This window comes from Leuciscus leuciscus (assembly GCF_965113295.1).
Source record: "Leuciscus leuciscus genome assembly, chromosome: 10".
In the NCBI taxonomy this organism is placed as follows: domain Eukaryota; kingdom Metazoa; phylum Chordata; class Actinopteri; order Cypriniformes; family Leuciscidae; genus Leuciscus; species Leuciscus leuciscus.
The window spans coordinates 14581779-14596651 of record NC_138734.1 but is presented as its reverse complement, the minus strand read 5'-3'; the positions used below and the strand labels follow the sequence as shown (position 1 = coordinate 14596651).

General features: G+C 37.5%; 1 protein-coding gene and 1 long non-coding RNA gene across 2 annotated transcripts; one reads left to right on the top strand and one right to left on the bottom strand.

Moving 5' to 3' along the window:
- The first annotated feature begins 1740 nt into the window (after positions 1-1740).
- LOC309507487 lies at positions 1741-2323 on the top strand. The gene is made up of 3 exons (XR_014209158.1): positions 1741-1832; positions 2068-2095; positions 2237-2323. It is a non-coding gene; the product is annotated as an uncharacterized lncRNA (long non-coding RNA).
- Positions 2324-11948: 9625 nt separating this feature from the next.
- Positions 11949-14565, bottom strand: LOC309508714 (uncharacterized protein). The gene is made up of 4 exons (XM_082183193.1): positions 14330-14565; positions 13804-13961; positions 13671-13718; positions 11949-13575 (listed from the first exon to the last, which is right to left on the bottom strand). The coding sequence occupies exons 1-4, from the start codon at positions 14477-14479 to the stop codon at positions 12513-12515; spliced, it is 1419 nt and encodes a 472-aa protein (XP_082039319.1). The 5' UTR covers positions 14480-14565; the 3' UTR covers positions 11949-12512.
- Positions 14566-14873: the final 308 nt, after the last annotated feature.

Sequence of the window (14873 nt, the reverse complement as noted above, 5' to 3'; positions counted from 1 at the left end):
GGAGTTATAATATTAAATTGTCTATCTAAATCTAAAACAAATTTCAAGAGAAATATTTAAATTTCTGTACTATTTCTGTGTAAGCCATTATGAAAATGTAAAATGTTTGTGTATTTATATGAGTGTGTGTGTGTATATATATATAGGCTATGTGTGTGTTGTGGCACAGTGATGAACTTGGAAACTTAAAAATGGCTCTTTATGACAAAAAGGTTGCCGACCCCTACTATAGACACACATATTTGTGGTACACACAAAATACCACCTGGTATTGATAGACCACACTTGTGAGTTATTGACCACAGCAAAAATGTATCTCTGTCTAAAACAATATCTTTTAAAATGATGTTTTTCAGAAATGTTTTACTTTTGCCACTGCTTTCTCCTATAAGTGGTTCCCAAACTTTTTGCAGCATGCACCCCTTTCTAATGTTTGACACCTGTCAAGCACCCCAACCACCTTACAACAGTTAAACATCACATTTTTAACCACAAGAACTAAATGTAAATATTCACTGTATATTTTCATATGAGCAGGACAGGATCAAATACTTGGAAGAAAAACTACAGCGACTTAAAGAAGCAGCAAAAGCAAACAAACTAAGAACAACTTGGGAGATAGTCAAAGAGATCAGCGGCAAGACTAAGTCAACAAACAAACACAAGATGAAAAGAGCAGACGGAAAAGACATCAACTCGTCACAAGAACTGCTAAAGGAGTGGCAACAATACTTTAAAACCCTGTTAAACAACAACATAATCACTGACTACTTGCCAATCGAACCAGCTGCCCAGGATCTTGACGTCAACACAAGTCCATTCACTATCATAGATAAAAAGTGCGCAATTAAACTGAAGAATTTGCCTTATTCACTTGGCGGCCATTTTGAAAACTCGAACGCTGTTGAGGGGTACACAAACCCGGAAGTTTGACTCCGACGCATACGCACCAGCAATGGAAACTCCAGTGTCCCATACAAAAATGTAATATATGGCCATATATGTACTTATATTTTAAATAGCATGACATATATCTATACATATATTTGACTTATCTGAGAACACAATATATGCCTGCAACATATATCTATACATATATTTGACTTATCTGAGAACACAATATATGCCTGCAACATATATGAACATTTATGTGTCCAAACATGTGAAGAAAATATTTAGTTCATCCATATATGATACCATATATCTGCATATATTACAGTATAGTATTGGTTTCTCGCATATATGGGACAGCATTAATTATAAATATGTGACATACATATTTGTTTTCCACATATTTAATAAATGTATGTAAACGTAACCCTTTACTGTAAATTTACAACGAATTTCTTACAGAATTGTACTGTATTTCCATAATACAGTATTAAGCTGTATCTTTTACAGAACAGCTGTAAATATACAGCACATTTCTGTTTTCGTCCTGATAAATTCGTTATATAGGATCATACCATCATACTCACTGAAAAGGCATTGCATTGTGGGATTGATTTCTTTCGCGCAATTCAGTTCAAATGTGACGCGTCATGAGAGCAAAACAACAGGCAAACTTGTTTTGTCAGCGGGATTCAACTGAACAAATAATCATTCCTGTTATCAAGATAAACAATGTCTGCGAATCTGTGAGCAATTTTAAAGCTTTTTTGAGGTTCGGTTCGGTTCGGGTTTCAAACATTAGTTGCCTGTGACGTAGCTGGACGACGTTAAAGGTAGCAGCTGAGGACGGATGGAAGAATTTGTCATTGAATAATCTGCGCGTGACGATAAGTGGGATTTAGAGTTTGAGAAGATGGAGAATTGTTCAACTGAGTGATACGGTAAGCCAATATATAAGTTATTATTTATCTTTTTTTGCGTTCGCATTTCTACATTGTTTTCACGTAACGTTATTTGGTTTGATGAACGCGGTTTACTACCGTGGCCGCGCAAGCAATTCACTGACTCTGTTCACCTGTTTACCAAGTAACGTTAACTTCGACATTTCATATAATAGGCAACCTTTACCATGCTATTTGCATGACGTGCATTTGATATATATTTTTTTCGTTTTAGGCTTTGTAATCTGATGGCCATTGTTAATGTAAGTGTTACAGTTATAGTCTATGTGGTAAAAAAAAAATGCTGTCAAATTCTGTCAGGTCTGTGATCGTGCTTTTGAATCGTTGTCAGAATTTTGCTAGCACATGAAAATCCATGTTCCTAATGCTGTTTTCAAATGTAGTGGTCCTATTCCTGATTGCCATCCCATGGTCCTACAACTACTCCCTAATTCAAAGAAGTTAGACGGTGTTATCCTTCAAGCAGATAAATAGAGATTATTAAGCAAATCTCATTAATCTGTAATATGTTTTATGTTTTGGTTCTGTTGATCAAGGTTGTGCAGTCCTTTTTAAAAATTGTTTCAGGAATTTGCATCGCTGATGTCCAGCAATCTACATTTGCCAGAAAGTCCACGACTTATTTCCTGGTATGTAAACATTAAAGGGGTAGATGAAACCTAAAATGAAAAGCCATCATTTAGGCCTACTCACCCCACTGCAAAATATGTTTTTTTTAATTAGTGTTTTTATTTTGTTTCCAGTCCAGAAATCTACAATTCTTACATGAAGAAGCATTTAATTGACACGTAAAAATTGTCTTGTTTTCTGAAAGAATAAGTCAAAATTAACTGAGTTTATGCTTAAAACAAACATAATTATATGCCAGTGCATTCTAACCAATTTTAATTTTTAGTTGAAAAATTTAATTCATAGAACTATGAATAGACAACTACATCGAACCACAGTGGAACCCACCGTAGTTATTTTAATTATTAATATTATTATTTGTTCTTATTTTTTTTATTTTTTTATTCCATTGCAGGTCAATCTCTAAGCAACCAGTGCTGGATATTAAGTTTGGAAGGTCAAGGTGTGTGTGAAGGCTGACTTCATCACTGGCCTGGCAGCGCTGTTTGCCGCCTCCTATGAGTTCAGTTTGCAGTACCAGGAAGAGGCAGCACCTTGAGTTTGTTCAGAGGTTAGTCATTGGCATATTTGCCATTCATATATATATATATATATATATATATATATTATATATTATATATTATATATATATATTATATAATATATATTAGACTGAATTGTGTCACTAACCTTGACTTGACAGTATTTATTATGTTGACTACTGGTATGAACAATATGGCCCTGGTTGCCATACAGAGCTTATCTTAAGCCAGGTCTAGGCCTTAATAAAATTAGGGTATTTAAGCAGCTTTTATAATAATGTATCATAAAAAAAAAAACATTACTGGTGTGCATCTTGAGATAAAACAGTGGCAGTCATATATTTTAAGATATGTCAGTGCAAGTTGTTTTCAGTTGAAGGATTAGTGAAAATTCTGTCATTAATTACTCACCCTCATGTCGTTCCAAACCTGTAAGACCTTCGTTCATCTTCAGAACACAAATTAAGATATTTTTGATGAAATCTGAGAGGTTTCTGAACCACCCATAGACAGCAACGTCTTTGCAACTTTTAAGGCCCAGAAAGCTAGTAAAAACATTGTTTAAATAATCCATATAACTATTGCAACCTTAAAGGAGAACTCCGGTCAATTTTAACATTGAGCTCATTTTTTTGTAAATTTGGAGTGCTGTCAATACAGAGAACAACGACAAAAATCGGTGTTGCCTACACCGTGTTATCCTCTTTTTAAAATTTGCACCCTGTTGACTTCAATGGGGCAATGTTTAAACCTGCTTTTAGCCTCTTAATATCCTTGATGTGTCATACAAGTGCCCAGCCATGAGAGTTATTCCTTCAGAGTGAACACGGTGAATCTGACTGCAGTAGATGTGAAAGATATCTTGTTGAAACATCTACAAATGTCCATATATAGGTGAAAATGCCCCTTGAAATCAATTTAAGGTGGCAAATATTACCCCTTAATAAAAAATGTTAATTTCTGTTAGTGCTGTAAACTGACCACTGCATAGAATATAGAGATGCACCGATTACAATTTTCTAGGCCGATTCCGATTTTTCAATGAGTTTGACCTGCCGATACCGATTTTAGCCGATTCCGATTTTTCTAACCACTTTACAGCACACACAAATATTTATTTTCTATCTTTTCTTTAATAGAACATTTTACATTTTGCATAGAACATAGATCATTTTTTGAACAGATAATCGCTATAAAATAGAATTATATAATTACTCCTGGTGTGGGAAATTCACACACATCTAAAGTGCAGTGTTATGGAAGAACCATTTCCTTCTTTTCATATCTAATATCCAACAAATTTTTTTTAATATATATATTTAGCAAACTAAACTTCTGTATGAAAACAGGTAATGGCAATTCATTCACCATTCTTGCAACCAAAACTGAATAATGAAAACAAGTTTAAATGGGTAAATCTTCTATGAATATTTTTGAGTCTTCGTTTTCTTTTCTGACATACTCCAGTTCTTGTTAAAACACACTAGACATACTTATTCTGTGCGAATTCATTTTTTTTAGTTTGTCCATCAAAAGTGTGCTTTCACTTTAATTGAGCGTGAGCAGCGCAGCAAAAATAGACCCGCGCCGAGACGCGACGCTCCTGCTGCCAGTGTGAATGCACTCCTTGATTAACATGCACGACGAAAAAAAACAACGCGCTGCTCACGCGCCGCTGACATTTGCGGTGTGAAACGGCCGTAATTCATGAGGTTTCCTACATGTGCGTTCCGTGTGCATGTGTGATGCTGATGTTGCGCGATGTTAATGATGCGGCGCCCGAGTGCATTTGACCGGCATAAAATCGGCATATGTCAGACTGACCGGCCGGTCGCCGGTCATGGCCGATCACGTGAAAATCGGCCAATTCCGGTCACCAGGCGATCAATCGGTGCATCTCTAATAGAATATGAAAAATATGAATATCTTTGTCAGTCAGCTGTCAACAGGCCTAAACAAGCCATGGCACCAAGCACAGAAACACAATCAGTAAAATGTTATCTAATTATTATCAAGAAAACTTTGAAAATATCGATCAAGACATATTTTGTCAATATTGCACACCCCTAATGCATGGTATTAATTTTGATTTCTTCGGGTCTTAAAAAGGTCTTAAAAAGCCTTAAATTTGACTTTAAAAAATGTGCAGAAACCCTGCTTCATAATATTTAGGTTGAACCACTGTAGCTATATATTTACCAATGTTTTTACCACTTTTCTGGGCTTTGACAGTTGCAATGATATTGTTATCAATGGAAGGACAAAACTATCGGATTTCATCAAAAATATCTTCATTTGTGTCCCGAAGATGAACAAAAGTCTTGAGGGTGAGTAATAATGACAGAATTTAAATTTTTGGGTGCAAACATGCATTTTAGTCTGGTAAATCATGTTGTCATATATGCAATAAACATTGCAAGGCTTGCAATTAAGTTAAATTATTTCTGTCACAAATGTTTGGGCTGGATTCTGGCAGTGTGTGCTCTATATAAACGGAGAGTCTAAAGACTGCCTTTCCACTGATACTCTGATGGACCTGATGAGGGGATGATATTGTTAATGAGCTGGGTGATGAGTAGACAAAAGTTGTAGAATAAAACTTTAAATCTGGCAACCCCACTTCCAAAAATGTAGTGAGTTGACAGTGTTGCATGTAAACAGACACATTGAGTTGATGTATTTTACCAGGGCAGAAAAAATATCCGTTATTGATCACAACATCCAACATTGCATTTTTTTTTTTCATGTTGTTCAGTTTTAGACAGCTTTTGTGCTGTCTCTCTTTGTCAAAATATATACACTCAGTTAATAATATTTAATTGTTGTTTTTTTCTGCCTTTTAGATGCTTTCTTGACATCAATCCTGAACGTGGATCAAAAACAAAGAAAGGACAAGTAACTTCAAAGAAAACTGGCCAAGTTGTGCAAAACAAGAACACCACTGTAAGCCTACAGGTGTCCTCACTTCTGCAAAACCTTGCAGACTTTGAATGGGATTTCGTTTGCACTTTTATGGACTTCAAAAAAGAAACAGCATTTCACTGTCGTTATAAAGCTTGGAAGAGCCAGGACATTTTTTAATAGAACTCTGATTGTATTCGTCTGAAAGCAGAATGTCATATAGACCTAGGATGACTTGAAGGGTGAGTAAATCATGTGCTAATTTAAATTTTTGGGTGAACTATTCCTTTAATTAAGTGCTAACTGTTACCTGTTTTTGTTAAGTGTTAAAATTGCATTTTATGTTTAAAAAGTAATTCAGCCAACATGTTCACAGATGGCATTTTAACTAAATAAATGTTTTAAAACCCAGAAAATTTTGTTTTCTTTTTCCTAGTGTGACTACTCTTATGAAACCTTAAAGTATAATATTTTAATTATGTAATAATAAAAGCAGTATTCCCTGTAAAAATACAATTTATTGCTGTCGACAAGTTTAATAATGTAAAATGTGGTATAATTGGTAATTACAGTGGAGTACTGTAAATGCTGTTTACTGTAGTAGTGTTGTAAAAATACAGTATGTGGATGGCAACCCAGCTGCCAATATTTTACTGTAAATTTACAGTGAAAAGTTTTACAGTGTACATGCATGTGATACTGATGCATTTTTAAAGCTGTGGCATATGGTTATGGTACTTTGTGGATGTATTTGTCAAAAATGACAAAGAAAACACTGCATTATTGTGTTAAAATACTATATTTGGTATTCACACAATAGACAAAATCTCCAACTATAGGCATTTAATTTCAAGGCATTCAGATATAAGATTTGTATCCCTAATATATGTGAAAGTATGTACTATAGAAATAAGTACATATATGCATGTATACATATATGCGTCATATATGCATGTATACATATATGCGTCATATATGCATGTATACATATATGCGCCATATATGCATGTATACCGTACATATATGCGTCATATATGCATGTATACATATATGCGTCATATATGCATGTATACATATATGCGCCTTACATATATTTCACATTTATGTGCATATACAGGAAAATATATGGCACTTACATGAAAACGGCCATTTTTGCTATATTTTGAAATATATGTTTCATATATGTGTATGTGTTTTACATATGTGACCCTGGATCACAAAACCAGTCTTAAGTAGCACGGGTATATTTGTGGCAATAGCCAACAAAACATTGTATGGGTAAAAATTATCGATTTTTCTTTTATGCTAAAAATCATCAGGATATTAAGTAAAGATCATGATCCATGAAGATATTTAGTAAATTTCCCACCTTAAATATATAAAAAATATATTTTTGTGAGTGGATGCAGCACAATCGCCTATAGAAATGGACAACTTTAAAGGCGATTTTCTCAATATTTCGATTTTTCTGCACCCTCAGTTTCCAGATTTTCAAATAGTTGTATCTTGGCCAAATGTTGTCATATCCTAACAAACCTAATATCAATGGAAAGATTATGTATTCAGCTTTCAGATGATGTATAAATCTCAATTTAAAAAAAAAATACACATAAGACTGATTTTGTGGTCCAGGGTCACATATATGAATTTTGCATATATTCTCATATATGCAGCAGACATACATGGGCACTAACATTATATATGTAATTTACATTTAATAAGTAATTTATATTGACATATATTACATTTCTGTATGGGGTGGACCACCAATCTTTCCTGTCTGCCCGAATTAACTATACAAAATGTGGAGCAGTGGGCCAATACCGACTGCAACATCCCCCGGGCTGTGTTAATTAAGGGATACAGTAACTGGATCGAAGGTTTTATCCACGACATTGAAGGTATGAATGGACGCTAATTTACCTCAGTTTCTGCTAGCTTAGCCGTGATATGGAGTTGTTGACTGTGAACTATGTTAGATTTTATTTAACACTTAACATGTCTTTAATCGACAGTTAATAGGAGCCCATCACATATATTTGTGAGGGCTAGGTCTTTTCCCTCGGTGCGGAAAAATTAGGCACCTTACAACATACAGGTGCTAGTGCTAAGTGGACAAACTGCTCAGTTCGCAGAGCAGTGCCACAGTTAAATCAGCTTGCTAAATGTTCATTATGTTCACAAATGTTCATTATGAGTTTATATCAACAATGTACCTTTCCCTGTCTGACTGAAAATAACATTGTTGATTTGATCTCATTAACATGTTATCTGTAGTTGATGTAATATCACATAATCCTCATTGATATCTACTCAAATATTATCTTGTTTCAAATTAGCAAAGCCAGACAGGGCTAGGTGCATGTTGCTATTGCTTGTTTACAATGACAGTGTAATGACAGTAACATTATAACTATCAGGTAAGTGATAAGGTAAGGTAAGTATTAACATTCATGTTAAGATAAGAGTTGCTCAGTTCTTGGAGCAGTGTATCCAGGGTTGAGGAAGGTTCTTCAAAATGTAATTAGCTTACAAATCACTTGTCTGTTTAAAATGGACATAATATGGAATCCATACTGTTCAATGTTCACTGTTCATATGAGCTTTTCCACAACCCTGACTTTTTTGTACAATGAGTGTCCAAGATATTAGGTATCTTTCAAGTTGTGTTCGCAAGTATCATAGCTGTAAACAACTTACCACTACCAGCATGTAGCTATAATATTTTCAAGGCAGATCATTTAAATTCCAGATGTACCTAATTCACTGCACACTCAGTGTGTGAGTGTGTGTGTGTGTGTGTGTGTGTGTGTGTGTGTGAGTGAGTGTGAGTGAGTGACTGAGAGTGTGTGTGTGTGTGTGTGTGTGTGTGTGTGTGTGTGAGTGAGAGTGAGTGAGTGGTAGTGTGTGTGTGTGTGTGTGTGAGTGAGTGACTGAGAGTGTGTGTGTGTGTGTGTGTGTGTGTGTGTGTGTGTGTGTGTGTGTGTGTGTGTGTGTGTGTGAGAGAGTGAGTGACTGTGTGTGTGTGTGTGTGTGTGTGTGTGTGTGTGTGTGTGTGTGTGTGTGTGTGTGTGTGTGTGTGTGTGTGTGTGTGTGTGTGTGTGTGTGTGTGGGGAAAGAACTGGTGGGGGACCCAGCTCTGTGCCTGCACTCAGTCGCAATGAGGAAAGGGCCCTGGCAATCCTTGGAGAAGCGGCCTCACAGGGTATCTCAGGGGGGATTGATCTGAGAGCAGGTGTGGATACATTGCCGCAGAGCACTTCATCTTTACCTCCTCGACCCAACACACCCTCTTCCCCTGCCAGCACTGACAGCGCTTCTTCAGCACCGGCGTCACCACACCTGTCCGCACCTTCACTACCATTGACTGAGGTAGCCCAGCACCAGCAATCCGGCTCCAGAAGGCGTCCTTTAATCCGATGCGACTGCAGTGATGAGCTGGTGAAGCTAGAAAAAGAGAAGCTACAACTTCTGCGGGGAATGGAGCAAGGGCTACAAGAGGCAAACGACATCGCCCGAGCCACGCTGGAGGTGGAAAAGGCAAAGGTTCATATTATGGAAAAGCAGTATGCTTTGTCCGAGGCACAGTTTCAAAGGCCATCAATTTCCGTTCCAATAATACTCCCAGATCAAGGTAAGGTTTTATGATATTTGGTAGAGTGTCGTGTTGTTTTTAATCTAACTATTCTTTTACGTTACAGGTGAACCATCGCCGACCCAGTAACAGGCTTATTCACATTTTTCTGTTTTCTGTGGTGTGCCTTTTCAAATTTACTTTCAAAAGTATTTTCAAATAAAACACGATTAAAAGCAAAACTGTTGTCATCAATGTTGGGTTTGCAGATCATCTTTAAAGGAAATATCCTTTTCCATCTCATGAAAGTGTGTGTAAGAAGTTTACATTACTTTTAATTGGGGTGTTTTTAGGCATGCAAAAAGCAACTTATGAGTGACACTTCATGAGTGACACATCATCAATTTTCACTACGAGGTTAATGCTGTGTATTTTTTTTATATTTTTTTTATATATATGCATGCAAAGCCAATTGTAAGTACAAATAGCACACATGCTATAGTAGGTACACAGCGCAAGGAGATCGGGTAGCCTAGGTATTGTGACACCACCTTTTGAAGTACTAAAGTAAAAAAATAAGGTGATTGGGGTTTCAGCATTTAAGTGAAATGGCATGGGAATAGGTGACAAATGAACTGTGTGCACAACTTCAATTTATTAGAGAAACACACAAATAAAGGAGGAATCTGAGTGGTCGATTTAAACAAAGAAATTGCTTGAAAAAATATTAACCAAAAATAGAGTGAATCATTTGGTGCCTCGTTTGCACACCAGCAGCGTGTAGGGCATCTCGTAATTCAGGTGGGTTGTGGAAACCTGCTTCCTCTTCCTCCTCTTCTTCCACCTCTTCTGGCAAAGCTGCACCTCCAGTAACTGCAATGTTGTGTAGCATGGCTGTAGCTACTACTACTGCACAACATCTTTGTGGCTTCAGACGCAACCCTCCAGCAGATTTATGAAGGCAACGGAAACGCATCTTCCAGCACCCAATCGAGCGCTCCACCAAGTTGCGGGTACGAGCATGTGCAGCGTTGTAACTGCTCAGACTGCGTGGTGGGGTTGGTGACTGGATTAAGAAGGTATGTTCTTAGGGGGTAGCCGCTGTCTCCTAAAAAAATGCTCTGCCCAAAAACTCTTCTTTCTGCGTCTTGACCCACCGCTGAATTGGCCCACACAAAGCTGTCGTGTGTGCTACCAGGCCACTTTGCCACTACGTCTGTAATCACTCCCCTGTGATCAACTACCACTTGGACATTGATAGCCGCGAAGCCCTTGCGACAAATGAAGGCCTGGTCGAGTGCTGATGGGTTGGAGATGTGAATAAGTGTCCCGTCCACAAGGCCAATTACTCGCGGGATACCCACAATGGCATGGAAGCCTTGATGTGTCTCCATCACTTCGTGCATTGTGAAAGGCATACGTATGTAATCAGTGGCGTGGCGAAGCAGTACGTTTGTGACTGAGTGAACGCACAGCCACACTGAGGTCTTACTCAGCCCATATCCATCCCCAACAACCTCCAGAAAACTCCCCACGGCATAAAAACGAAGAGCCGCCAGCAGCTGAATTTCGGGGCTGAGGGGGTAGCTCCGTCGAGTTTGTCTTGACAAATCTGGGCCAACAAGATGCAAGAGCTGCAGAATTTGCTCCCGTGGCAGGCGAATTTTTTTTACAATGGTCTCTTCTGACATGGTAGTCAGTGGACTAAAGTGTTCTCTTATAAAGTAGTTGACATACACTAACTGGCTCCGCGGACGGCGCCGTCTTTGATTTAAAACAAGTACTCGCTGTCTCGCTGCCATAGCTATACAGTTTGTGTAAACTCATCTTTCTTTATATAGACTCCTAAGCCTTTTCTGTCAAATGGTTCGCCAGCTGATGTGCCTTAGGATAGTAATTAAAAAAGCTAACAACCATTAGTGTATGGAAACTTTATTAATGAAAACACTTCCATACACTGGGTGTATGCTATAACAACTTAAGTATTTTATGTGTAAAATTTTTAAGTAAAGTAAAAATGTAATTTTAATACTAAATCAGATTTTATATTAAATGTTCATATAAAATGTTCTATGTGTAATTAAACTGCGATGTAAAAAAGCTTTTTGCGTAGTGGTGGCCACTAGCGGTATGAACCGTCAGCAGCGATAAGGTATAGCTAAGAGCACTCCAGACCAACCTTACGAACGTATGACTTACAGAAGGTATACTTAACTAAGAAGGTTTCGGAAACCACGTATTAACGATAAGGTACTTCTTAAGGTACAACTTAAGAACGACGTAGCGTTAAGGTAGTTTCGGAGAACGCACCCCTGACCTGTTCTGGTTCCTTTTCCATACTTCTATGTACATGGTTACCTTTACAAACCTAGACCATTGTGCTTATCAATGTTTTTTTAATGTTTTCTGATGTTCCGACCTGTTCTGGTTCCGGTATATTAAATTATAAAGTTATGAAGGACATCATCCATGTCATGTGTAATACAATTGTACTTTATTCTTTAGATACATACACATACACGTAAAACAATCAAATCACTCACAGGTATGTAAAAGTAAAGAGCATGAGAAGTGATTATAAGGTCTGACAGGGACTGATCCTGTGATACACTGACCATGATAAGGTGCTATGGTAACAATACAAGTTCACATATTTGTATAGATTCACAAAGAAGAACAATAATGATGGTTAAGGATTTGTATAGATTCATAAAGAAGAACAATAATGATGGTTAAGGATTTGTATAGATTCATAAAGAAGAACAATAATGATGGTTAAGGATTTGTATAGATTTATAAAGAACAACAATAATGATGGTTAAGGATTTGTATAGATTCATAAAGAACAACAATAATGATAGTTAAGGATTTGTATAGATTCATAAATAAGAACAGTAATGATGGTTAAGGCTTTGTACAGATTCGTAAAGATGAACACTTTCTATTCAAGGTTTGAATACATTTGTGGATATTAAGATTTCAGTTGTAGAGATTTACATAACATTGGTAGATATTTACATTAACATTACAATTTTAAAAGAGAGGACCTTGAAAATTAGTTAAAAGAGCACAGACGGCCCACAGTTGGTTAACGGAGCCCACCAGTGTCATGGGTAAGACTTTATCAAAAATATGGTACTCTTTAATCCGCCTAATAGCGCGCTCTACATGAATTCGTAGTCTTGCTATCGCTTGAGTCTTTCGTACTTCGTCTGCAGTGAAGTGTCCACTTGGACCTAAAAAAGGAGGGATTACAAGGGCGACCTGTCTTTCAGAGAGAAGGTCCTTGATGAGAAAGCCTTTATCGGCCATTACCATATCTCCTTCTTCGAGAAGAGAAAGGATACCTGATTTTTTGGTAATTTCTTTGTCAGATATTGAACCTGTATATAAATCACTGACAAAAGTCACTTCACCTGAGGGGGCAATGCCTATTAGGCCCTTAAATGTGGTGTTTCCTTTGTAGTGTGAATAAATCGCTGAGTTAAGGACCTTTGAGCTAGGTTTCTGTACATGAATTTCTGTGCAATCCAATATAACTCTAGTAGCCGGGAACGTGCATTTAAAACAATCTGGCATAAGTTCATCCACAGTTTTCCTTGAAGGCCACGCTGGAAGTGATCCCAACATAAAATACAAAAAATTGACCCAGGTCACACAGATCCTGCTTACTGTTGACTGTGATACATGGAAACGGGTTGCAAGATCCTGCTCAGGAAGTCCCTGCCTAAACCTACAAAGAAAAAGAAAAAACTGGTCCATAGTGGACAATTTAGAGGCGCTAAAGCCTTGACGAAGTACCTCCCCACTTGTATGTTTAAGTCGCTGAGCCTGACTCCATCCCACCATATTTTCTGCAGTAGGTTGCAGGGCCATAAACACAGCTTTAAATGTATCGTAATCTGGGAACCCTGTATAAAATGAAATCTGTTTATCGTCACCTTGAAAATTTGAAATCAAAAACTGTTTTTGTTGAAGCTCTAAAATTAAAAGTTCTTGATCACTGATGGTCTTGCGGGCTTCCTCAAGTTGATCTTGAAGTGAGGGAGGCAGTGCAGCATATTCATGGTCTGGGTGCGGAGGGGGTGTCTCTTCACTGGAAGTATAAGAGAAACATATTGATGGACACATTAGGTGTTTTACAATGATACTCATGCTCAATTCATGTAACCAATTACATCTTTTACGTACCTCAACACATTCACACCATGTCGATCGTCGAGATCCGTGGAAACATTACTGGAAATCATCAACAGAGAAATACTGTCACTACACAGTTAATAAATGCATTACAAACTAGTAACTTAATTCATCTAAATACTACCTTGCAGTTCTAACAACACTCCTCCTCTCTGGTCTGACAGAACTCCATGCAAACACAGTTGGAACAGCTCCCTGTTTCAACTTGGTGATGCCAGTCTTGCTTTTCACAAGGCAGTCTGTGAGGAAATGCTCCGAGCACACTTTTGTGTATGTGTTCATCTGCATCAGCAAATAAAATGCAATCATATAAACATTTTTACATGTATAATTTTATTGATCAGACTCAATCTGACTCCTGTACATCCTCCTCCTAGCTAGGAAAACTGATGTGATGTGTTCCCTAGGTTAGCTTGTGACTAGAAGCTAATACAAACAAGGTCACTCAGAATATGCTTATACTAGTAAATCTGTGGTGGTAGATTTTAATAACATACTATTAATTTTGGACTAGGCTGTATATTTCAACAACCTGGCTCTCTGATTTAATCTATCTTCTAAAACGTGATAGTTCTAGCTGCTAGCGATACAAGCTAGTTACGGAGACGGCTCAGCCTCACAGCACCAGACAGACATATAATAAAACTTACCTTAAAATTACGACCAGGATCCCTTCTGATGTTTATTATCCATTGTCGACGTAGTCCCTGATCTTTGGGGAAACGGTGAAACGTTTGTCCTCTGTTCGATTTTTTCCTGTGTGATGAAGTGCATTGGGGAACACAGCAGTGAGGCGCCATTGCACTGAGAGAAATCGCGTTGTGAGAACTACCGGAAGTGGTAAGTGTACCCCTCAGGCTCGATGGAACGTTCGAGGTGAATAAGGCGAATGGCAAATCAGCTGGCTGCGATTATGCAATCACACCAGAGGCACTCATCTGCAACATCTGCAACAATGTATATGATCAAGAAAAAGCACCAGAACAGTTCACCACGAATCTGCAGTCCGTAACTTTTTTGGCTTAAAAACTATCCAATATAAATTTTTGAGCAAGAACATAACCAGCCAGTTTTCAAAACTATCTGCTTGCCTTAGCTCGATTCAAAACGGTAAGCTTGTAATAATGTTTTTAATTCCATTGGTACTGGTGGATTTCTGTGGGAAATTCAAGCAAGCATCATTACGCCTGGTTC

What these genes read in the sequence shown, in the direction of transcription:
- LOC309508714 (XM_082183193.1), bottom strand. Translation starts at nt 14,479, where the DNA reads ATGGCGCCTCACTGCTGTGTTCCCCAATGCACTTCATCACACAGGAAA. An exon ending in ATCCTGGTCGTAATTTTAAG is followed by an intron (nt 13,962 to 14,329) that starts GTAAGTTTTATT and finishes TTGCTGATGCAG; the next exon opens with ATGAACACATACACAAAAGT. An exon ending in AGTGTTGTTAGAACTGCAAG is followed by an intron (nt 13,719 to 13,803) that starts GTAGTATTTAGA and finishes GATGATTTCCAG; the next exon opens with TAATGTTTCCACGGATCTCG.